The following is a 23,146-nucleotide window of genomic DNA, read 5'->3' as shown; positions in this document are numbered from 1 at the left end:
TCCAGGGAGGGACATTGATAATGTCAACTGCTGCAGTGAATAATGCAGTTCAATGACATTTCAGTGATAATGGCAAGATGTTAAAACAGACACCATACTCTTTACATTTTTTTGTTTTTGTTTTGTCAAACCTGATATCTGGTTTGAATTATATATTTTGACAAAGACAACAAAAGAACAACAGAAAAAGCCTCCCTCTCAGAGTGGAAGAACATTGCTGGGATAAGATGGATCACACAGGCATTCAAACACACTCACTGACGTAGACACAGACACACAAACAAGCACATGACTATGCAGTGATGTGTGGGATATGAAATATGCTGGATATGGGAGGCTTCTGGAATGCAGGAAGGAGCTGAGTATCGCTGGCAGGAACTTCCTTGTGAATCCCAGAGTGAACAATACTTCTAGAACTCGCATACTCACTTATTAAGCAACTCTCCCTCACTCTAATACACAGAGGAGGCTGGTGGGAGGGACTATAGGAGGATGGGCTCATTGTAATGGCTGGAATGGAATAAATGGAAGAGTATCAAACACATATAGCTCCTCCCACCAGCCGCCACTGATGTACTTACTCCCGCCCTCTCTCCCGCTCTTTCTCTCTCTCTCTAGCTTACATGCATGCTGCCACAGCACAGGGGAGAAAAGCTGGCTTTACCTTTGGCCTAGCTGTGGAGCTGTCAGAACATGCACACCGTACATATGATACCGTAAACAGGCTAGCAGGTAAGTCTGTTTGCCTGTTTGCCTGTGAGCATGATCGTCTCAGGGTAAATTACCTGAAAGAGTCAGAAAGGAGTCTGTCTAGCAATGTGACAAGGATGCAAATTAACCCCATAAAGTCATTAATCTAATTAATATGGTCCCCTAAGACACCACACAACACCATTTTACCCATCCTCCACTCAGCTCCAACTGGGCTAAGTCACACACACACACACATACAGTACATCCCACACTAGATCTCCCTAACAGAACACACACACGTGAGCACACACGGCACACACATGAACATACACACACGCCGTACACACACATCTACTTAAAAGCAAATGCAATAAATAACAGTTTAAAATGTAATCTCACCCTGCATCCTCAATTATTGGAGTCTGTAGGCCTTACTGTGACAATACTGAAACCTGACAAGATGGCGCCGGAGAACAAGGCTGACGTTTTACGTATTCCTAACCAATTGTTTTTTTGTTTGTTTTTTTGCATTGTTTGTAACTTATTATGTAACTAATTTTGTACATAATGTTGCTTCTACCGTCTCTTATGACCGAAAATAACTTCTGGGCATCAGAACTACGATTACTAACCACGGACTGACGGAATCCTTTTTTTCCTTTAACGAGTCCGACAAGCCCGACGTGAATGATATACTGCTTCCCCAGGAACAGGCCCAGACCCCCGTCATTTGCGTGAAGAGAAGGCGGAGAAAAAGTGGCCAGAGGGCGGGCTGCCATCTGAGAATTTGTAGGCAATCGAATAAACCCTTCCATCCTTCCATTCTGCTAAAAAACGTACAATCTTTGGAAAATAAAATCGATGAAGATTAAACTATCAACGGGACATTCAAAACTGTAATATCTTAAGCTTCATGGAGTCGCGGCTGAATGACAACATTATCATCATACAGCTGGCTGGTTATATGCTGTATCAGCAGGACAGAACAGCGCATCTGGTAAGTCAAGGGGCGGCGGACTATGTATTTTTGTAAATAACAGCTGGTGCACGATATCTAAGGAAGTCTCAAGGTTTTGCTCGCCTGAGGTAGAGTATCTCATGATAAGCTGTAGACCACACTATCTACCTAGAGTTTTCATCTGTATTTTTCGTAGCTGTCTACATACCACAACAGACTGATGCTGGCACTAAGACCGCACTGAATGGGCTGTATTCCGCCATAAGCAAACAGGAAAACGCTCACCCAGAGGCGGCGTTCCTAGTAGCCGGGAACATTAATGCAGGGAAACTTAAATCCATCTTTCCGAATTTCTATCAGCATGTTAAATGTGCAACCAGGGGGGAAAAACTCTGGACCACCTTTACTCCACACACAGAGACGTATACAAAGCTCTCCCTCGCCCTCCATTTGGCAAATATGACGATAATTCTATCCTCCTGATTCCTGCTTACAAACAAAAATTATAGCAGGAAGCACCAGTGACTCGATCAATAAAAAAGTGGTCAGATGAAGCAGATGCTAAGCTATAAGACTGTTTTGCTAGCACAGACTGGAATATGTTCCGGGATTCCTCCGATGGCATTGAGTAGTACACCACATCAGTCATTGGCTTCATCAATAAGTGCATCGATGACGTCGTCCCCACAGTGACCGTACGTACATACCCCAACCAGAAGCCATGGATTACAGGCAACATCCGCACGGAGCTAATGGCTAGAGCTGCCGCTTTCAAGGAGCAGGACTCAAACCCGGAAGCTTATAAGAAATCCCACTATGCCCTCCGATGAACCATCAAACAGGCAAAACGTCAATACAGGACTTAGATCGAATCGTACTACACCGGCTCTGACGCTCGTCGGATGTGGCAGGGCTTGCAAACTATTACAGACTACAAAGGGAAGTACAGCCGCGGGCTGCCCAGTGACACGAGCCTACTAGACGAGCTACACTACTTCTATGCTCGCGTCCAGGCAAATAATACTGAAACATGCATGAGAGCACCAGCTGTTACGGAAGACTGTGTGATCATGCTCTCCGCAGCCAATGTGAGTAAGACCTTTAAACAGGTCAACATTCACAAGTCCGCAGGGCCAGATGGATTACCAGGACGTGTACTCCGAGCATGCGCTGACCAACTGGCAAGTGTCTTCACTGACATTTTCAACCTCTCCCTGTCCGAGTCTGTAATACCAACATGTTTTAAGCAGACCACCTTAGTCCCTGTGCCCAAAAACACTAAGGTAACCTGCCTAAATGACTACCGAACCGTAGCACTCACGTCTGTCACCAGGATGTGCTTTGAAAGGCTGGTCATGGCTCACATCAACACCATTATCCCAGAAACCCTAGACCCACTCCAATGTGCATACTGCCCTAACAAATCCATAGATGATGCAATCTCTATTGCACTCCACACTGCCCTTTCCCACCTGGACAAAAGGAACACCTATGTGAGAATGCTATTCATTGACTACAGCTCAGCGTTCAACACCATAGTGCCCTCAAAGCTCATCAATAAGATAAGGACCCTGGGACTAAACACCTCCCTCTGCAACTGGATCCTGGACTTCCTGATGGGCCGCCCCCAGGTGGTAAGGGTAGGTAACAACACATGCGCAGCGCTGATCCTCAACATGGGGGCCCCTCAGGGGTGCGTGCTCAGTCCCCTCCTGTACTACCTGTTCACTCATGACTGCACGGCCAGGCACGACTCCAACACCATCATTAAGTTTGCCGATATCACAACAGTGGTAGGCCTGATCACCGACAACGATGAGACAGCCTATAGGGAGGAGGTCAGAGACCTGACCGTGTGGTGCCAGAACAACAACCTCTCTCTCAACGTGATCAAGACAAAGGAGATTATTGTGGACTACAGGAAAAAGAGGGCCGAGAACACCCCCATTCTCATTGACCGGGCTGTAGTGGAGCAGGTTGAGAGCTTCAATTTCCTTGGTGTCCACATCACCAACAAACTAACATGGTCCAAGCACAACAAGACAGTCGTGAAGAGGGCACGACAAAACCGATTCCCCCTCAGGAGACTGAAAAGATTTAGCTACACCGGTATGGCAACTGCTCAACCTCCGACCGCAAGGTACTACAGAGAGTAGTGCATATGGCCCAGTACATCACAGGGGCCTAGTTTCCTGCCATCCAGGACCTCTACACAAGGCAGTGTCAGAGGAAGGCCCTAAAAATTGTCAAATATTCCAGCCACCCTTGTCATAGACTGTTCTCTCTGCTACCGCACGGCAAGCGGTACCTGAGCGCCAAGTCTAGGTCCAAGAGGCTTCTAAACAGCTTCTACCCCTAAGCCAAAAGACTCCTGAACGTCTAATCAAATGGCTACCCAGACTTTTTGCATTGCCCCCCCCCCCCCTCTTTTACACCGCTGTTACTCTTTGTTGTTATCATCTATGCATAGTCACTTTAATAACTTTAACTAGATGTACATATTACCTCAACTAACCGGAGCCCTGCCACATGGACTCTGTACCGGTACCCCCCTGTGTATAGTCTCGCTATTGTTACTTTACTGCTGCTCTAAAATTACTTGTTACTTTTATTTCTTATTCTTACTCGTATTTTTTTTAAACTGCGTTGTTGGTTAGGGGCTCGTAAGTAAGCATTTCACTGTGAGGTATACACCTGTTGTATTCGGCACATGTGACTAATACAATTTGATTTGAATCGTTATCTTAACCTGACTACAGCTTCTTCCAGAACTCTGTAATCTATTAGTCTCTCAGTCCCCTGCTCTCCCTCCTCCTTTATTACTCAGGCCCCATGTCTGGACCTGAACCAGTTTTGCTGGAGGCTATTAAGGCTGCGTTTACACAGGCAGAACAATTCTGATATCAGCTCTGAAAAAGATTTTATGTGTAAAGATCTGATGTGATTGGTCAAAAGACCAATTAGTGGAAAAAAGATCAGAACTGGGCTGCCCGTGTAAACGCAGCCAAATTGACCTGAGATAAACAACATTCAACGCTCAAACTACACAAACAAACATTAGCATTCAAATTACACATAGGGTTAAGCCTATGTCTTACTCCCCTCTATCGTTCTCTTACCCACTACAAGCTAAACTACAAGTCATAAAAGCAGACTGCTAGAGGTTTATAGATTACTAGATTAAGTAATTAGGCAGTTGAGTTCACATCTGTTGAACAAAATTACCGGCAGAGAGGGGGAAAGGCGGAAGGGATGGGGGTGGTGAGAGAGCCTAGTGGCAAAAAGAAAGTGGTTGGAGAGAGAGAAGAGGGGTTAGTCAACAGAGGGATTGAGAGAGTGGGAGTAGGGAGGGGTTCTTATTGACAAGCTTTAGAACAAAACAGCTCACCCTGAGGCTGTGATTGGCTGAAACTTACAGAAGTGGTGACCGTGACAACGCATGCTACTCCCATAAGCCCCCAGAGACATTGGGCGCGTTCGAGCGGATCACTTTTGTCAAGTTGCTGACCGCCTTTCAAAGTGTGTTGCATTATGGGGATCAGAATTGTCCGACTTGCGCCTACATGTTGTTTGCATGAACTTAACAAAAATCATGTCATCAAAGGTCATGAAGTTTTGACTGCAAGTTTCTACACTTGCTCTTCACCAACTTCATCCTGCAGCATCGCCTGCATTGTGGGAGGCTCTATTGTCCACCGATCATTAGGGTGTTTTTGTTTGACGCACGCAAACGTGACCAAAGACGTGACTGAAACAGGAACCAACTTCGCCGCAATTCATGTATATAGTGGATATGTACAAATGAATGTGATATTTAAGGCTCTCTCACCAATTGATCGTACAATGTACACACATTATTTACAGTGTGTGATATGGGGGTTGGAGATATGTATATTTCGACATTATAAAGAACAACTTTTATAAACAATGGCAACACGGCCATGTTGCACTGAGCCTTGCTTTTGGAAAACCACATCAGTGTCTGACTTTCAGCTGTAGCAGATGCACCTCCCCCGACTTCACTCCTCAAATTTGTCTAGTCGGTTGCTTTCACTTTACCACTCAAACGAGCCCAGTTACTATGTGTACTCTGGACTACGTTGGCACAATGTCAAGAGCTTCCATTACATCACTGCCCCTCTGAGTCTCACCACCACCTCAAAACGAATTTACCTTATTCTCACATCACCCAAAGAGCCCTCCTGTCCATGTAAATGAGAGCTTTAGACACAAACAAAGAGACCAGCGAGCTTGAAAAAACATTTTTTTATTCTGAAATGATTGATCATGTGCCCAAGTTCAGTTTTTAAAAGTCTCCTCAAATCTCCTAGATAACTTTGCTCTCAAGAATAAATCAAAGGTTATAGAAAATAAAAGTAATCTTAAAAAAAAAACATTCCTTTTTGGGGTTTAATCCAAATAAAAAGAGAGGCTACACTAGAGAAATGACTGCTCCTGGGTTGGGCTGACTGAAAGTGCTACAGCCCTGTCCCATTGGTTTGTGGGCCATAGGCAAATCATAGTCTCACCCCCATGAGTGGAGGATAGCCAATCACAGTGTAGTGTCCACAAACACACACACCTCCCATGATGCCCCTCTCTCCATGGGAGATTAAGGCAGTTAACACAGTGGGGTATACCTTGGGGGTGGATTGGGAGATGAGAAAAGCTGGGCAGGAAAGACCTCTATTGCCAAGGATGCATGTTTGGACTACAACCACAGAAGAATACAGTAAAAGCACGATGATGACAAGTCAAATCAGATAGAGGCCCTTGCCCTTGTTCTGACAAACAGTACAGTAATGTGTCTTTTCCAGTTGTAACACAAACACATCCCCCCAGATTGAGAGAGTTCTTAACGTTGCGCCGCAGCTGAGATGATAGTGAGATGATGCACAGTACAGTAGATAATCATCCATGACCTGACAGGTGAGAGGGCTGAGGATAGGACTATAGCCATATATATGTCTGAGTGTGTCTCAACATGCTTTTTTGTGAGAGTGTGTGTGTTGCTGTGTGTTAATCTGTATGTGAGTGTTTGTACATGTGTGTGTGTGTATATATCCCCCTCTCTCTCTCATCCAGGCATGAAGACCCCTCCCTCCCCCAAAAGGTAGCAGCCCCCCCCCTGCCCCGCCCTGGTGGACTCTCCTCTACTCTCCCTGGGCGTCATAGTTGGCCCCACCCGCCTTCTTCAGCTCGGTGCGAATGTAGTCCTCCTCCAGCTCACGAGGATCACTGATCATGAACTCCTTGGCAAAGTTCTGAGGGAGACAAACAGAGGAGGAATTTAAGTGAAAAAGTGTTGAAAAGAGATAGACAGGCCTCCTGGGTGGCACAGTGGTCTAGGGCACTGCATCGCAGCGCTAGCTGTGCCACCAGAGATTCTGGGTTCGCGCCCAGGCTCTGTCGCAGCCGGCCGCGACCGGGAGGTCCGTGGGGCGACGCACAATTGGCCTAGCGTCGTCCGGGTTAGGGAGGGTTTTGCCGGTAGGGATATCCTTGTCTCATCGCGCACCAGCGACTCCTGTGGCGGGCCGGGCGCAGTGCTCGCTAACCAAGGTAGCCAGGTGCACAGTGTTTCCTCCGACACATTGGTGCGGCTGGCTTCCGGGTTGGAGGCGCGCTGTGTTAAGAAGCAGTGCGGCTTGGTTGGGTTGTGTTTCGGAGGACGCATGGCTTTCGACCTTCGTCTCTCCCGAGCCCGTACGGGAGTTGTAGCGATGAGACAAGATAGTAATTACTAACAATTGGATACCACGAAATTGGGGAGAAAAAGGGGGTGAAAAAAAGAAGAAGAAAAGAGATAGACAAACGAAGGTACATCTTTACACTTTATTTGCCATTTAATGTACTGTATTTTAACAGAACATTAATATTTGATATTTGTAAAGGAATCATGTGAGTATGTGTGAGAACAGAGTCCCTAACCTGGACAATATCTTTCACCAATGTCTTGTCAGTGCTGATCTTGGCACGCTGCAGGCCGCTCACGTTTTCCCCTATCCAGGTGATGAGGGTGAACTTGGCACGCTTGCTCATGGCGTCACCCGTCGTGATCCGCACAAAGCCAAAGAGACGCACATCATCTGAGAGAGAGAGAGAGAGTCAGAGAGTCAGAAATTAGACTGACAATCAGACAAGCAGAAACATGCAGAGAGGCTGATGACACCATTTCCATTCCCAGCTGCCTCATGACAGGTAATTACAGTATAGTTGTTAGAGAAATGGATTTGTCTCCATGTCCATGTTGGCAAGGCCTGATTCCTGTGTACTGTGAGTTGAGCTTTGTGAGAGTGTTTCTATGCTGCTGTAAGAAGTATGAATACAGACGGGGAGTTTTGGCTTGTTATGGTGACACTACCTTGGCCATGCACCAAATTCAAAAGTGCGATAAATCTGTGAGTACGAGAGACAGGGGAAGGTATTCAGGTCAACGGACTAAATAAAAAGGGTCTGGAGTTGTGAGCAATACTGAGGAGACTGGGGAGGCAGTGATTCTGGGTTCACTCTTTCACGCTCTGTCTCTCTCACACAAACACACTAAAACACACATTCACATCACATCTTAGCCCTACATCACCAGCTGCATTGTCTTGGAATAGAGCTGTTTTTTTCTGTATAGTCCAACATACCAAATATGTGCCAAATCACTTCTCTAAATAGATTATAGTAAAGGTAATAACACATTTATAACATGATTCTGCTCTGGTCTGGGCCCTGGCCCTTCCTTACCATTAATAATGCCCCATTGGTTCCCTCTGTACTGATCGGTACCGTCTCGGTGTGATATCTGTGTTTACCTGTACCTTGCTGATAGAGATTTTCCTGGCAGAGCTTCACAAGCAGCATACATCTAAAGGCTTTTGTTGTGCATGAACAATAATCAGTGTTCAAACTGTTATCAGCATGGTTACAAAGGCCATTGTTAGTTTCAACACCTACCCTGCATGTCCCCTACATGTCACATGACTTAGCCATGATCTCCACCAGACCACACACAGGTTTATGCTGTTTCTCTGTATAACAAACCACAATTGGATGTTTCTAGCACCTAAATTCTTAAAAAATGTCAAATTTTTTGTGCTTATTTCTATATTTGTCACATTGTGGCAGACAAGTAATGAATAAGCATATACCACTGTTGAAAGAAAACACGAATTCTGCTAACTCCTGAGTATCAAGCCTTACCTCCCCTGTTGTAAACTTTCTGGTTTGTCATACTAATATCTCTTCCCTCTCTAAGCCATCCATTCTAGTTGTGCTGACAATGCTATTAACACAAGTGGCCAGAAAACTGCTGCACTACTGAAACTATCATGATGTAGCAAAAAGACAAATAGAACGCTTTAGTTTAGCCCTTTAATTGATAAGAAAGACAGATGTTTATTTTAGCACACTATGTCTATCTAAACAACAGATGCAATTACTGAGCCTTCCCATATAAGTATCCACTACTTTTGACTGCAACAGTCTGTGGCCCTCAAATACAGGATGAGACTTTCACAATTTCTGTTAAAGCAGACTCATCAGAATGTATGGAACTTCTTATACAGTAGGATTAGAGCAACAATATTCACTGGGCAAAGACAAGGTTCAACGTGAGGAGAGACGATGGTAGTATGGGACAGCCAGAGGTACTATTTGGGTAGTTAGTATAGCAATACATCAGTTCTCCTATTTAAAAAGGGTAATACATCAGTAATAGGCCTAGATCGTAATAAATCCGAATGATATCATTGGAATGCATGCCCTGAAACGTAAATAAACCGGAGCAGCCTACAGCCAAGGGCCATACAAGCGCACCAGCGCTGGAGTATTTACCCGCCACGCCCAACACTCCATATCTAATTAGGGTGGCGAGAGAGTGTCAGGAAAGGGTGCTGATAGGGTGGTGACAGCATGATTTGCTCACTAGGGGTGGGCACATTTATACTATGTCCTACATAGTGGGATAAAGACCCTGCGCTGCGCACAAGAAACAGTGGACGCACTTTCAATGTTACTAATATTATAAGGCTTTATATTTCACACTTTTTAACAACCCAGAAAGGCCTACTTCTAAAGTATGAAGTCACGGGACAGATAGGCTATTAAATGGTCACTGGGTCGCAGTACTTCTGGATTAAGTAGCCTACTGACGGCCAATAGACAGAGTTTTATAAGAGTATTGCTCTGGTAGGCTACAGGGCGTCACAAATCGGAAGTTCCTTCAAACGCTGACATTATTTACTTCTTTACAAGCAACACAATTTCAGATAATATAAGTTTCCAACAACTCAATGAGCCCTACTGACTGACATGGCAACAAGTCGTAAAAATGTGTGTGGTCTATTGATTATTACAGCGCTGTTGCCATTACGCAGGACCATTGCGGCCAATTTGAAATAACCGCATAAACGCAAAAATGAATGAAATCCGGCCTTACCTGTGCACTGACTCTTGAATTCTTCATAATCAGTCCCCTGGCCCGCCGGCACAATCATATGACCCTCATATTTAAACGCGGCCCTAAAAGAACATAAAAGGCACAGTAAATGAATTAATTAAAATGCACTAACCTTACAGTCATCTCAAATGGAGTATTCAGACCCTGTCTGTCAATAAAATCGGTAATAATCTATGACCGTCTACTCCACTAATGCGTGTCCACGTCCATCATCCGACATCTATCGGATGGGATTACAATGTATCTATCTAGTCGAGACCAGGCTGCGTAGGCTATTCGTTCAAAAACCGGTGTGTCAAATGAGGGGCAGACTTGTCAGGTTTTGTGTCAACATATACGTGTCATTACCACTGTATCTCTTGGATAGGCAAAATAAATTAGTCATGCTCCGGTACCCTGATTTATTAGACCAAGAGAGGTAATTTATGGGGAGGAGAGAAACAATTTGAATCAAATGAAACACTGGATGAATGAATGAGAAGTGCGCAGTTTGATTATTCATCCATTGTTATTGATTTTATAAATCCAGACTCAAATATATTTTTAGGATGCTCTGTAAAATATCAGATTCCCACAACTGCCTATGCCCAACAAATTCACCACACTCACCAGTTTATCTCTGTGTTATCGTCTCTGACGAGGTTATAAGCTTCCCTGCAAGCCTCTTTATCGATTCGTGTTGCCATTTTGGATGGACGCAAATGGACAGTAGAAATGAGAACGCAGAACTGATATGCTACCGTTAGTCGAAGTGAAAAAAGCGAGGCGAAAAGAAAAATCAAAAAGGAGCAGAACGAGAGTTATACAATAGAGACACCTCTAGTCTGAAATCACCAGCCCCTATTGAGCAGTCGAGTCTGTGATATTACACGAGGAGCGCGCTGAGCAGGGTGTATCTTTTCTCAATTATCTGAGAAAGAGACTCTTTCCACGACTTGATTCATTTCCTATAGCCAGTTTATGGGCGTTGGTGATGTTTGTCAATCAGGTTGCCGTACTAGTGCGGCGAAGTCCCCAGGCGCAGTATTCACCTCCCAATGGTTAACTGAGGTATTCGGTTAAATTAAATCCACCCTTTTTCTATTGTTGCCGTTTTACTGCGCTATCGTGCCATCTTGTGGTCTGTCAATGTGATCGATGCTGGAGAACAATAGCACGCAGCAAACAGTTTCCCAACCAATAACCACAGTGTGATTATAGCTTGAGAGACAATTAAACATTCATAGAAAATAATAAACCATGGAAAGTATAACTAGAAAACACAGAGATTGAGGTCATTTATTTCAAGCTATATGAGGGGACCAAGTGAGAGAGAAGGATAAATAAATAGAGAGATTGTGTGTGTGTTAGTCATTTTCCAATGGCTGTACCTGCATGACCACATACCCCATGAATTGATGAGCCCAAAATATCTAGAATAAAATCAACATGCAAACTAAAAGTTTCTACACTGAGGGATATGATTGCGTGGAGATACTTTTAGCAGTGCAATGCTCAAACTAACCTTTTAGATCTGTGTCTAATAGCTTTACCTTTTCAGCAGTGCATGGTAGGCCTATTTCTGCATGCATCCTAAGTGGGCTCATGCACTCGCCATATGATTGGTTGGATTCACATACAGTCCACGGCTACTTCCTGGATGAGATCATGACTGCAGCTGAACAACAAAATAATACTATTATAATATTTTCAAACTGCTTTTGATCAAGCATGATGTAACAATTGATTATGCTTTTTGCCCTGTTTATCAAAAGTGTTGGAAAAACGTGTCAATAATCAACTGACTGTCTTCCTTTATGTGTATAGTATTCTCTCTGGTATGCAATCTGGTTTCCGTTCAGGTTATGGATGTGCCACTGCAACCTTAAACGTCTTAAATTATGTCACCATTGCCCTTGATTCTAAGCAATGTTGTACTGCTATTTTTATTGACTTGGCCAAAGATTTTGATACGGTAGACGATTCCATTCTTGTGGGCCGGCTAAGGAGTATTGGTGTCTGAGGGGTCTTTGGCTTGGTTTGCTAACTACTTCTCTCAAAGAGTGCAGTGTATAAAGTCAGAACATCTGCTGTCTCAGCCACTGCCTGACACCAAGGGAGCACTCCAAGGCTTGATCCTTGATCCCCATCAACAACATAGCTCAGACAGTAGGAAGCTCTCTCATCCATTTATATGCAGATGATACAGTCTTATACTCAACTGGCCCCTCCCTGGATTTTGTGTTAAACGCTCTACAACAAAGCTTTTTTAGTCTCCATCAAGCTTTCTCTGCCCTTAACCTTGTTCACAACACCTACAAAACAAAGGTCATGTGGTTTGGTAAGAAGAATGCCCCTCTCCCCATCTGTGTAATTACTACCTCTGAGGGTTTAGAGCTTGAGGTAGCCACCTCATACAAGTATTTGGGTGTATGGCTAGGTACACTGCCCTTCTCTCAGCACATATCAAAGCTGCAGGCTAAGGATAAATCTAGACTTGGTTTCCTCTATCGTAATCGCTCCTCTTTCTCCCCAGCTGCCAAACTAACCCTGATTCCGATGACCATTCTACCCATGCTAGATTACAGAGATTTATAGATTTATAATTTATAGATCGGCAGGTAAGGGTGCTCTCGAGCGGCTAGATGTTCTTTACCATTCGGCCATCAGATTTGCCACTAATGCTCCTTATAGGACACATCACTGCACTCTATACTCCTCTGTAAACTGGACATCTCTGTATACCCATCTCAAGATCCACTGGTTGATGCTTATTTATAAAACCCTCTTAGGCCTCTCTATCTAAAATAACTATTGCAGCCCTCATCCTCCACATACAACACCCATTCTGCCAGTCACATTCTGTTAAAGGTCCCCAAAGCACACACATTCCTGGGTCGTTCCTCTTTTCAGTTTGCTGCAGCTAGTGACTGGAACGAGCTGCAAAAAACACTCAAACTGGACAGTTTTATCATTCAAAGACTCAATCATGGACACTCTTACTGACAGTTGTGGCTGCTTCATGTGATATATTGTTGTCTCTACCTTCTTGCCTTTGTGCTGTTGTCGGTGCCCAATAATGTTTGTACCATGTTTTGTGCTGCTACCATGTTGTGCTGCTGCCATGTTGTGTTGCTTCCATGTTGTTGTCATGTGGTGTTGCTGCCATGCTATGTTGTTGTCTTAGGTCTCTCTTTACGTAGTGTTGTGGTCTCTCTTGTTGTCATGTGTGTTTTGTCCTATATTTGTATTTTTAATACCAGCCCCCGTCCCCGCAGGAGGCCTTTTGCCTTTTGGTAGGCCGTCATTGTAAATAAGAATTTGTTCTGAACTGACTTGCCTAGTTAAAAAAAGGTTAAATAGATTTAAAAAATATTACAAAAAATGCTGTGGTAAATTCAAAATCTGTGGTTTTATTCTCACACGATCAATATCGCTGTCGAACATAATAGCGTCTCGTGTAGATCGTTGCTAGTCTACCGACTGTAGCCTACTGCTTGATAGATCTCAAAGTTGCTATTGAATAGCTGCTACAATGTAGCTGTAACAAGAAGCCAATATAATCTTCCAGTGTCCTCCCCTGAGAGGTCAAAGTGAGGTGATACATTGTGGCATGATGTCATTGTCAAATTTTCAGTTCAGCTCAAGTCCAAGTTATGCAGTGGTGGAAAAAGTACCCAAACATCATACTTGAGTAAAAGTAAAGATACCTTAATTGAAAATGATTTAAGTAAAAGTGAAAGTTAGCCAGCAAAATACTACTTAATTAAGTCTACAAGTATTTGGTTTGAAACATACATAAGTATCAAAAGTAAAACTATAAATAATTTCAAATTGCTTATATTAGGCAAACCAGACAGCACAATTTTCTTTTTAAATTTACGGATCGCCAATAGCACACTCCAACACTCAGACATAATTAACAAACGATACATTTGTGTTTAGTGAGTCGGACAGAAACGAGGCAGTAGGGATGATCAGGATTGTTCACTTGATAAGTGTGTGAATTGGATGATTTTCCTGTCCTGCTAAGCATTCAAAATTTAACGAGTGTCAGGGAAAATGTATGGAATAAAAAGTACATTATTTTCTTTAGGAATGTAGTGAAGTAAAAGTAAAAGTTGTTAAACATATAAATAGTAAAGTACGGGGCCAGGTTGCATAAAACATCTTAAGTTAATTTCCCCCTTATCTTTTCCCTTAGTTTCCTTAACTTTAAGTCAGTTGCACAAAACATTTTAAGGTGAATTTCCCCCTTAAATTAAGTGAAAAAGTTAAGGGTGCCAATGAGGTCCCTTAACTGCTTCATTCAGTATGGATATCAATGTAAACAGCATTTGTGGAGATGAATGTTGCTTTCATCTGCTCTGGTTAGCTACAAAAGGAAAACATCAACCAGCTAGCTACTTAGCTAAACAATGGAAGGTGCACAATCTATGGCTACAAAGCCATTTGGCTAGTTAGCTATAGCTACTCTGTAAACTAGCTTGACGTAACTAGACAGTAAAATAAACAAGTTGAGAAAAAAGTAAGTACAAGAAATGAGCAGCGTATCCCAGCCCACTGCGCCCTACTGGCCGTCTCAAGCCCTTCCTTCCAGGCTATATTCACCCTGGGAATGAGGGAGGAGCGACAGGCAGAGGTGGAGTTGGTGGGGGCTTCCTTTAGGCTGTGGTGGACTTCCTCTACAGTGGGGAGCTGCTGCTGGATGGAGGAAACATTGAACTGGAGATGGACCACCTGCTGCAGGTGTGGAGGGCAGTGGACTTCTGCGGCCAGTACCTGGAGAAAGAGGTGAGTGAGGAGAACTACCTGTAACTGCAGGAGCTGGCTCTGCTCTACAGCCTGGAGAGACTAGATGCCTGCATCGACCACTTCATCCTGGAACGCTTCGCCACCCTCCCCTTCACCCCAGGCTTCCTGAGTGATGTCTGGCTGCCCAAGCTCCTACCTGGCCAGCAGGCAGGTCCAGCAAGAGAGTGAGCAGGCTCTGCTCCAGGCTTCTCTCCAGTGGCTGAGCCACACGCCAGACCGCCCTGCACACGCCCGCCAGCTCCTCTCCCACATCCGCGTCCTCCCTGCTGTATGGGCTCTGCTGCCCCTGGAGGCCAGCTGTGAGGTGCTGATGAAGGAGGCTCTGAACTACCACACAAGGGCCCGTGCCTAACCCGTTTTGCAGACAGGCGGCGGGGAGGGGAGGAGCAGTTCCTACTTGTGGGTGGGGAGGTGTCAGACCATGGGGGAGGAGCTGACTGCAGATGTTCGCTGGCTAGATTTAGACTCTGGTGGGTGGATGGTGGAGACCCAGATCCCAGCCCAGAGGAGCCACCACCGTGTCACTGTACTGGGGGAGTTCATCATGCAACTCATCACAAGTTAATGGAGGTGATGCTGCCAGGAACCTGCTGTACTGCTCAAAACCCAGAGACAACCAGTTGATCAATGTAAAGCTCTGCTCTTACACTGCAACCCAACCTAACATTTTCAATTATGTTTAATCTCTTCTCTAGAGTGCCCCAATGAACCAGTGACGTGTGGATTTCTACCTGGGAGCCATTAGGGAATGTCTGATTGCTGTTGGAGGGCGTAATAATAACGGGCTCTGTTGTCAGTGGAGATTTACAGCCCTACAGACAACTGCTGTACATATGTAGCAGGACTGCCCAAGGGAGAATTCAACTCACCCTGACTCACAGTCACACTACTCCTCAATGGTCTCCCAAAGCGTCACCTGTACTCCTGTCTCTGACTTGCCCCTGTTAAGCAGCAAGACAACAGAGTAAGGAGAACAACACTCTGCCTAAGGGGTAGCTCTCTGTTGTCACGGTTCCCAATACACATACTATAACTATTGTGCCTCTTTGCCTGGCAGGCTGGCACAGCTCACATCAAAGCCCTTTCTCTCACTTGTCCCTCTCTACTCCATCTCTCTGCAGATTCACCTATGGCAATGCAGGCACATCTCATAAAGGATTGGTCTACATCTCAGGCGGCCATGTCTACCAGATCGAGCCGTACCGGCGAGTCGTGTTGAGCTATGACCCCAGAGGAGGAGACGTCTGGGTGGAGCGCCAGGCCATGTCATCTGCACGAGGGTGGCACTGCATGACATCACTTAACCACCTCATCTATATAATTGGGGGCAGCAATGACCACGAGGAGAGCATTGAGTACTTTGACATCCTGGTGGTGGAGGCCTTTGACCCCCAGAGTGAACAATGGATCTGTATAGCCCCCCTCCTCCAGCCTAACAGTGAGGCGGTCTGGGGGGGTAAGATATTTAACAAAATATATATTTGACCCTTATTTTACCAGGTAAGTTGACTGAGAACACATTCTCATTTACAGCAACGTCCTGGGGAATAGTTACAGGGGAGAGGAGGGGGGCTGAACGAGACAATCTACATGCTGGGGGGCTACAGCTGGGAGAGCATGGTTCTCTCACAGGTCACACAGGGGTTTGACCCTGAAAATGCCAGTGGGTGCGGGACCCAGACCTTCCCAAAAACATTACAGGCAGAGGAAAAGAGCTGTGTAGCTGCCAATGGAACACAGTGGATGACAGAACTACCTATACCATATCACATCATCTCTAAAAGCACAAAAGCTCACAAAAGGACTAGTTCTGTTTCAGCTCATTTGTAAAGACTTCCAACATGCTTAACATTGGGGACTATGTGGAAAAGTTTTACTTTGATGTGCTTCGTATTACAATTGAAGCATAATCTATACTGAACAAAAATGTAAATGCTCATGTAACAATTTCAAGGATTTTACTGAGTTAGAGTTCATAGAAAGAAATCAGTCAATTGAAATGAATTCATTAGGTCCTAATCTATGGATTTCAAATGATTGGCAGGGGCACAGCCATGGGTGGGCCTGGGAGGGCATAAGCCCACCCACTTGGGAGCCAGGTCCACCCACTGGGGAGCCATGCCCAGCTAATCAGAATTAGTTTTTCCCCACAAAAGGGCTTTATGACAGGCAAAAATACTCCTCAGCACCCCCCTTCCCCCTCCTCAGACGACCCCGCAGGTGAAGAAGCTGGATGTGGAGGTCCTGGGCTGGTGTAGTTACACGTGGTCTGCAGTTGTGAGGCCAGTTGGATGTACTGCCAAATTCTATAAAAACGACGTTGGTAAAGAGGAAGGAGAAGTGCACCTGTGTAATGATCATGCTGTTTAATCAGCTTCAGACCAACACTTTTTTTTGTTATTTTACCTTTATTTAACTAGCCAAGTCAGTTAAGAACAAAATCTTATTTTCAATGACGGCCTAGTGGGTTAACTGCCTTGTTCAGGGTCAGAACAACAGATTTTTACCTTGTCAGCTCGGGGATTCGATTTTGCAACCATTCGGTTACAAGTCCATTGATCTAACCACTAGGCTACCTGCCGCCACTTTACATGTGTTTATATTTTTGTTCAGTATACGTGTTTTAAACTAAACGTTTTGTTTGAGTTATGATGATAAGAAAAAATATTGCATCCCTTCAGAATCAGGCAGACAGGGCACAGTGTTGGCACAGAGGGCATACTGTATATCTATTCAAATCATGTCAACAAAAAAACAATACCATCCATCCATACCTTCAGCGCCACATTTCTATTTATCATCACAATTTCACATTATAGGTGAACAATAAACAATGGTTGAAGACCATTTGCAGGCCGATGTTGATGAGGAGGTGGATAGTAATATGGCCTTGTTCTCAGGTTGAGAAACAGTTATCTTATTCTCCCAAGTGACTTCTCTGTCTCTTGTCTCTGATCCCCAGGGACTCTCATTCAAAGGGGTAGTATGGATGAGACTTCAAGCTGAAGAACAGAAACATGTCAGGGTAGGAGCAGTTGTTCTCTGCATGGAATTATTGATCTATTAAGTATTTGTATAAGGAAGCGTTGAGCCTGTCTTACGAGTCGATGATGCAGCTCTTCCAGCCTCTGTTCAGTCCTCTCAGTGCCGACATGTCCTCCTCAGTCAGAGAGAAGTCAAAGATCTGCAGACAACAAACTTTCTTTTTGAGTGTTTATTGTACCATTGACACATTTTATTTATGTTAGTGAGTAATGTATGTGAATGTCCAGTTAATAACTAAATGTGTAAACCAAGACATTGATCTGACATTGATCAAACTAGCATTAAGACTGAATACTATATCAGTCAAAGTCATATTGCTCAAACTGAACCTGTTATGAACTCATGAAATGATTGAGCAAGAACTACATGTAGTACAAATGAGTAAATATAATCTATATTGGGTCAGAGAGAGTTCACCTTAGTGTTTTCCAGAATGTGGTTGGGTTTCACACTTTTGGGGATCACTGCAATACCCTGCTGCACATGGTACCTCAGCAGCACCTGAAACAACACACCCACATAGTCCTTAGATGCAGAGCCCAGATGCGCACACACACACACTAGATGTGTGTTTCTACTGAACTATCTAGTCTAACCTGAGCAGGGCTCCGTCGGTGCTTCTTAGCCACATCTCCTACCACAGGGTCCTCCAGCAGCTTCTCAGGATCAGTGTCTCCACGGTGACTGTAGGAAGTATTGACAGTCAACTTTTGGAACATAGGGAGGGATGTTTACTCGGCCAACTGTGGGGTCAATAGTGCAGGACAGAGCAATATAGTGCAGGATCATAGTCCAGTCGCTAATGTATACATGTTATTGTCAGGAGGACTCACAATTCTTTGGGTCTTCCAGGGGAACCTAAGGGGCTGTAGGCAGTGAGGGTGATGTTGCGAGACTTGCAGAACTCCACCAGGTCAGACTGGACCAGGTAGGGATGCAGCTCCACCTGCAGGAGCGGAGAGGGAGAGATAATGAGATTACAGAGCTGTCAGAACGCTCTTTCGGCTGTTATCCATTCTTGTCTCCTACCCTCTGACCCAGTAGCGACACCCACACACTCTTTCAGCATGGTAAACACACCCGTTTGCACATGTAGTGTCCATGCAGAAACACAGTTAACTGTGTATTACACTGGTTGAGCTGGTTAAAGGAGTGAGATATGTTTGTGACACAGGAGGTTGGTGGCACATTAATGGGGAGGACGGGTTCATAGTACTGGATGGAACGAAATGAATGGAATGGAATCGAATTCATCAAACACATTCCATGAACTCCATTCCAGCCATTATTATGAGCTGTCCTCCCCTCAGTAGCCTCCTGTGGTTTGTGAGGTACTCAGTGTGTTATAATAGTGTATTTGAAATAGCTAAAGTTGCAGTGTAAAGCCTTGAAGCACCTGGTTGACTACAGGGGGAACCTTGGCCACAGAGAGCAGTCTCTCCAGCTGGAGGACGTTGAAGTTGGACACGCCAATACTTTTCACTTTCCCTGAGGCCTGCAAGGCCTCCATCCCCTACATCACACAGCAGACATTACAGCACAGGCACAGTAATACACTACACTTCAAGATACCAAAAATAGACCACAAAGAAATACAAATCATTTTGATGTTAGGAGACAGTATAATGATGTTGATGAAGAGGAGATGATAGTGTTTTAACCTTCCACACGTCCAGGTAGTCAATGTCAGTGGTGAGCATTTCTCCCTCTCTCATAGGGAAGAGCTCATCATCCACTTTCTGGAAGGAATGAAAAAGATACAGTGCATTCGGAAAGTATTCAGACCCCTTGACTTTTTCCACATTTTGTTACGTTACAGCCTTATTCTAAAATGGATTAAATTGTTTTCCCCCCTCATCAATCTACACACAATACCCCATAATGACAAAGCAAAAACATGTTTTTAGAAATTTTAGCAAATGTATAAAAAATAAAAAACGATACATAAGTAATCAGACCCTTTACTCAGTACTTTGTTGAAGCACCTATGGCAGCGATTACAGCCTTGAGTCTTCTTGGGTTTGACGCTACAAGGTTGGTACGCCTGTATTTAGGGAGTTTCTCCCATTCTTCTCTGCAGATCCTCTCAAGCTCTGTCAGGTTGGATGGGGAGCTATTTTCAGGTCTCTCCAGGGATGTTCGATTGGGTTCAAGTTCTGGCTCTGGCTGGGTTACTCAAGGACATTCAGAGACTTGTCCTGAAGCCACTCCTGCGTTTACTTGGCTGTGTGCTTAGGGTCGTTGTCCTGTTGGAATGTGAACCTACGCCGCAGTCTGAGGTCCTGAGCGCTCTGGAGCAGGTTTTCATCAAGGATCTCTCTGTATTTTGCTCCGTTCATCTTTCCCTCGATCCTGACAAGTATCCCAGTCCCTGCTGCTGAAAAACATCCCTACAGCTTGATGCTGCCACAACCATGCTTCACTGTAGGGATGGTGCCATGTTTCCTCCAGATGTGACACTTGGCATTCAGGCCAAAGAGTTCAATCTTGGTTTCATCAGACCAGAGAATCTTTTTTCTCGTTGTCTGAGAGTCCTTTAGGTGCCTTTTGGCAAACTCCAAGCGGGCTGTCATGTGCCTTTTACTGAGGAGTGGCTTCCATCAGGCCACACTACCATAAAGGCCTGATTGGTGGAGTGCTGCAGAGATGGTTGTCCTTATGGAAGGTTCTCCCATCTCCACAGAGGAACTCTGGAGCTCTTTCAGAGTGAACATCGGGTTCTTGGTCACCTCGCTGTCACTCTGATTGCTCAGTTTGGCCAGGAGGCCAGCTCTAGGAAGAGTCTTGGTGGTTCCAACTTCATCCATTTAAGAATGATGGAGGCCACTGTGTTCTTGGGGACCTTCAATGCTGCAGAAATGTTTTTGTACCCTTCCCCAGATCTGTGCCTCAACACAATCCTTTCTCAGAGCTCTATGGACAATCCCTTCGACCTCATGGCTTGGTTTTTGTTCTGACATGCACTGTCAACTGTGGGATCTTATATAGACAGGTGTGTGCCTTTCCAAATCATGTACAACCAATTGAATTTACCACAGGTGGACGCCAATGAAGTTGTAGAAACATCTCAAGAATGATCATTGGAAAATGGATGCACCTGAGCTCAATTTCGAGTCTCATATCAAAGGGTCTGAATACTTATGTAAATAAGGTATTTCTGTTTTTTATTTTAAATTCATTTGCAAAAATAAAAAAATAACCTGTTTTCGCTTTGTCAGTATGGGGTATTGTGTTTAGAGTGATGAGGAAAAAAATTATTGTATCAATCTTAGAATAAGGCTGTAACATAACAAAATGTGGATAAAGGGAAGGGATCTGAATCCTTTCCAAATGCACTGTATGTGAAAGTAAACCAAGAGTTGTTGTTGAAATGTCAAGAACTGTATCAGAAGAGTCCATTAGTCCCTGTATCATCCATGTGACTATTTGTGCCAGTGTCAGTGTGAACTGTAATCCCACCTTCAGTCCTATAGGGAAGTGCATCAGGTACAGGTCCAGATAGTCCAGCTGCAGGTCACTCAGGGACTTGTTTAGACACAATGGGATGTCATGGGTCGCATGGTGTGTACTCCACAACTACACACAAAGAAGTGGACACAGGTCTATTCAGCAACACAACACAATGATGTAGCAAATCAACCATGAATACAGACAACAAGAGCCCGTAGATAGAAACCAGTTCTGCTTCCAATCAGTACATATGTCAACTGAGGTCCAGCTTGTTTTTGGGAGGTTTTCTGAAAAATCACTTAGCCAATATGACTTAACTTTTTTAGTGTTACGTAATAGACATTGACCAATAAAACCAGTGGATATATCAACAAATACTCTACAGTAGAGGTCTTCACGGGTCCACCCAAACCCAAATACCAGAGACCAGCCCCGGGACTCGAGCGGGTCTGGGTCCAAAATGTATACTTTTCCCTCGGGTCTGGGTCAGGTCCTGTTTGATTGTCATCGGTTCTCAGGTCTATGTAACTACAGCTGATAGACCCGAATGGACCTGAATGGGGACAGCATATAGCATATTAATTTTACCCTAATAAGGTGAATATATTGACTTATAGAAGGCCTAGCCAACATATAAATACCTATTCATTAACCAGAAGAGCAACTTGGCTGATAAACATAATTTTCTTGTCACTAGGTTGGTTGTTGTCGGGTCCATATGGGTTCGGGTCTGAGTCCCCCATTTATTTCATGATCGGGTCCGTTCGGGTCCTGGTCTGATTGTCCTCGGGTTCGTTCGGCTCCGGGTCCACTTTTTGGACCCGAGAACATCTCTACTCTACAGGCAATATTCATATCAGATTATATGTATTTGAACTTTGTATTGGACCAAAAGATCAAAGGGCAAGCTCATGTCCACCTGGAACAGTGACAGCCAGCCCACATAAACACTCAGACTCCACCTCTTGGTTGCAGCCGCAGCACCCACCTTACTGACGACGTACATGTCTTGGCGTCGGATGATGCCTTGCTGCATCTTGGAGCGGAGGGCCTTGCTGATCTCGACCTCATTGCGGTAGCTGTAGGCTGTGTCTATGTGACGGTAACCAGCAGCTATGGCAGCTTCCACCGCACTTTGACACACTGCTGCTGAACTGCTTGACTGAACAACACAAAGACACCGTAATGACCATTTAACCCACTGTGTAATAACAACAATCACCACTGTAATAACACACCTTTCATACTTAGAGAATAATACATGGACATTATATATACTGAGATTTTGAGATAACCTTCAATGTGTGGTTGAGGTAGGGAGTGGGAGAGAGAGAAAGAGAGAGAAAGAAAGAGAGAGAGAGTACCTTCCATGTTCCCAAGCCCAGCAGGGGCATGCGTGTGCCATCATTCAGCTCTACTGTCCGAACAACGCTGGTGCTCGCCTCCATGTGGTGGGTTAAAACAGCATAGAAAGACAGGAAGAGCCTTGTGACAGGGACTTGTGACTTATCCTTCCTCTTTACCAACTACTTTGTTACCCGCATACCCTTCTCTTTCTATCTCTCTCGCTCTCTCTCTTGCGTCCTTCCTTATCTTTCTAGTTAATCATTGAACTATGTAAGAAGTACTTCACCACAATTGTGTATTTATGTGTACACTCGGTAACTGAGGGCTGTTGTAAAGACTCAGGGGAGGAAGGAGAATGTTGTAAAGGTCACTTTCTTCAGACAGGAAATAATGTAGGCCTGCACACAATA

General features: G+C 44.5%; 2 protein-coding genes and 1 pseudogene across 2 annotated transcripts; 1 reads left to right on the top strand and 2 right to left on the bottom strand.

Moving 5' to 3' along the window:
• Window positions 1-5,902: 5,902 nt before the first annotated feature.
• Window positions 5,903-11,113, bottom strand: LOC139539821 (coactosin-like protein). Its single transcript, XM_071343144.1, has 4 exons — window positions 10,710-11,113; window positions 10,080-10,162; window positions 7,583-7,740; window positions 5,903-6,915 (listed from the first exon to the last, which is right to left on the bottom strand). The coding sequence occupies exons 1-4, from the start codon at window positions 10,784-10,786 to the stop codon at window positions 6,805-6,807; spliced, it is 429 nt and encodes a 142-aa protein (XP_071199245.1). The 5' UTR covers window positions 10,787-11,113; the 3' UTR covers window positions 5,903-6,804.
• A 3,384-nt stretch (window positions 11,114-14,497) lies between these two features.
• On the top strand, window positions 14,498-15,590 carry LOC139539300 (kelch-like protein 36 pseudogene; annotated as a pseudogene).
• Window positions 15,591-17,598: 2,008 nt separating this feature from the next.
• LOC139539820 (aldo-keto reductase family 1 member B1) lies at window positions 17,599-22,956 on the bottom strand. Its single transcript, XM_071343143.1, has 10 exons — window positions 22,754-22,956; window positions 22,378-22,551; window positions 21,399-21,515; window positions 19,601-19,678; window positions 19,336-19,452; window positions 18,773-18,885; window positions 18,536-18,623; window positions 18,357-18,440; window positions 17,996-18,078; window positions 17,599-17,896 (listed from the first exon to the last, which is right to left on the bottom strand). Exons 1-10 carry the CDS (start codon window positions 22,835-22,837, stop codon window positions 17,863-17,865), a joined length of 972 nt encoding a protein of 323 aa, XP_071199244.1. The 5' UTR covers window positions 22,838-22,956; the 3' UTR covers window positions 17,599-17,862.
• Window positions 22,957-23,146: the final 190 nt, after the last annotated feature.

This window comes from Salvelinus alpinus, chromosome 15, assembly GCF_045679555.1.
Source record: "Salvelinus alpinus chromosome 15, SLU_Salpinus.1, whole genome shotgun sequence".
Lineage (NCBI taxonomy): Eukaryota > Metazoa > Chordata > Actinopteri > Salmoniformes > Salmonidae > Salvelinus > Salvelinus alpinus.
Note: the sequence above shows the minus strand (reverse complement) of the source record. Positions and strands in the feature narration are given on the sequence as shown.

What these genes read in the sequence shown, in the direction of transcription:
- LOC139539821 (XM_071343144.1), bottom strand. Translation starts at nt 10,786, where the DNA reads ATGGCAACACGAATCGATAAAGAGGCTTGCAGGGAAGCTTATAACCTC. An exon ending in GATAACACAGAGATAAACTG is followed by an intron (nt 10,163 to 10,709) that starts GTGAGTGTGGTG and finishes ATGTTCTTTTAG; the next exon opens with GGCCGCGTTTAAATATGAGG. An exon ending in ATTCAAGAGTCAGTGCACAG is followed by an intron (nt 7,741 to 10,079) that starts GTAAGGCCGGAT and finishes TCTCTCTCTCAG; the next exon opens with ATGATGTGCGTCTCTTTGGC.
- LOC139539820 (XM_071343143.1), bottom strand. Translation starts at nt 22,837, where the DNA reads ATGGAGGCGAGCACCAGCGTTGTTCGGACAGTAGAGCTGAATGATGGC. An exon ending in TGGGCTTGGGAACATGGAAG is followed by an intron (nt 22,552 to 22,753) that starts GTACTCTCTCTC and finishes TGTGTTGTTCAG; the next exon opens with TCAAGCAGTTCAGCAGCAGT. An exon ending in ACCGACGGAGCCCTGCTCAG is followed by an intron (nt 18,441 to 18,535) that starts GTTAGACTAGAT and finishes GTGTTGTTTCAG; the next exon opens with GTGCTGCTGAGGTACCATGT.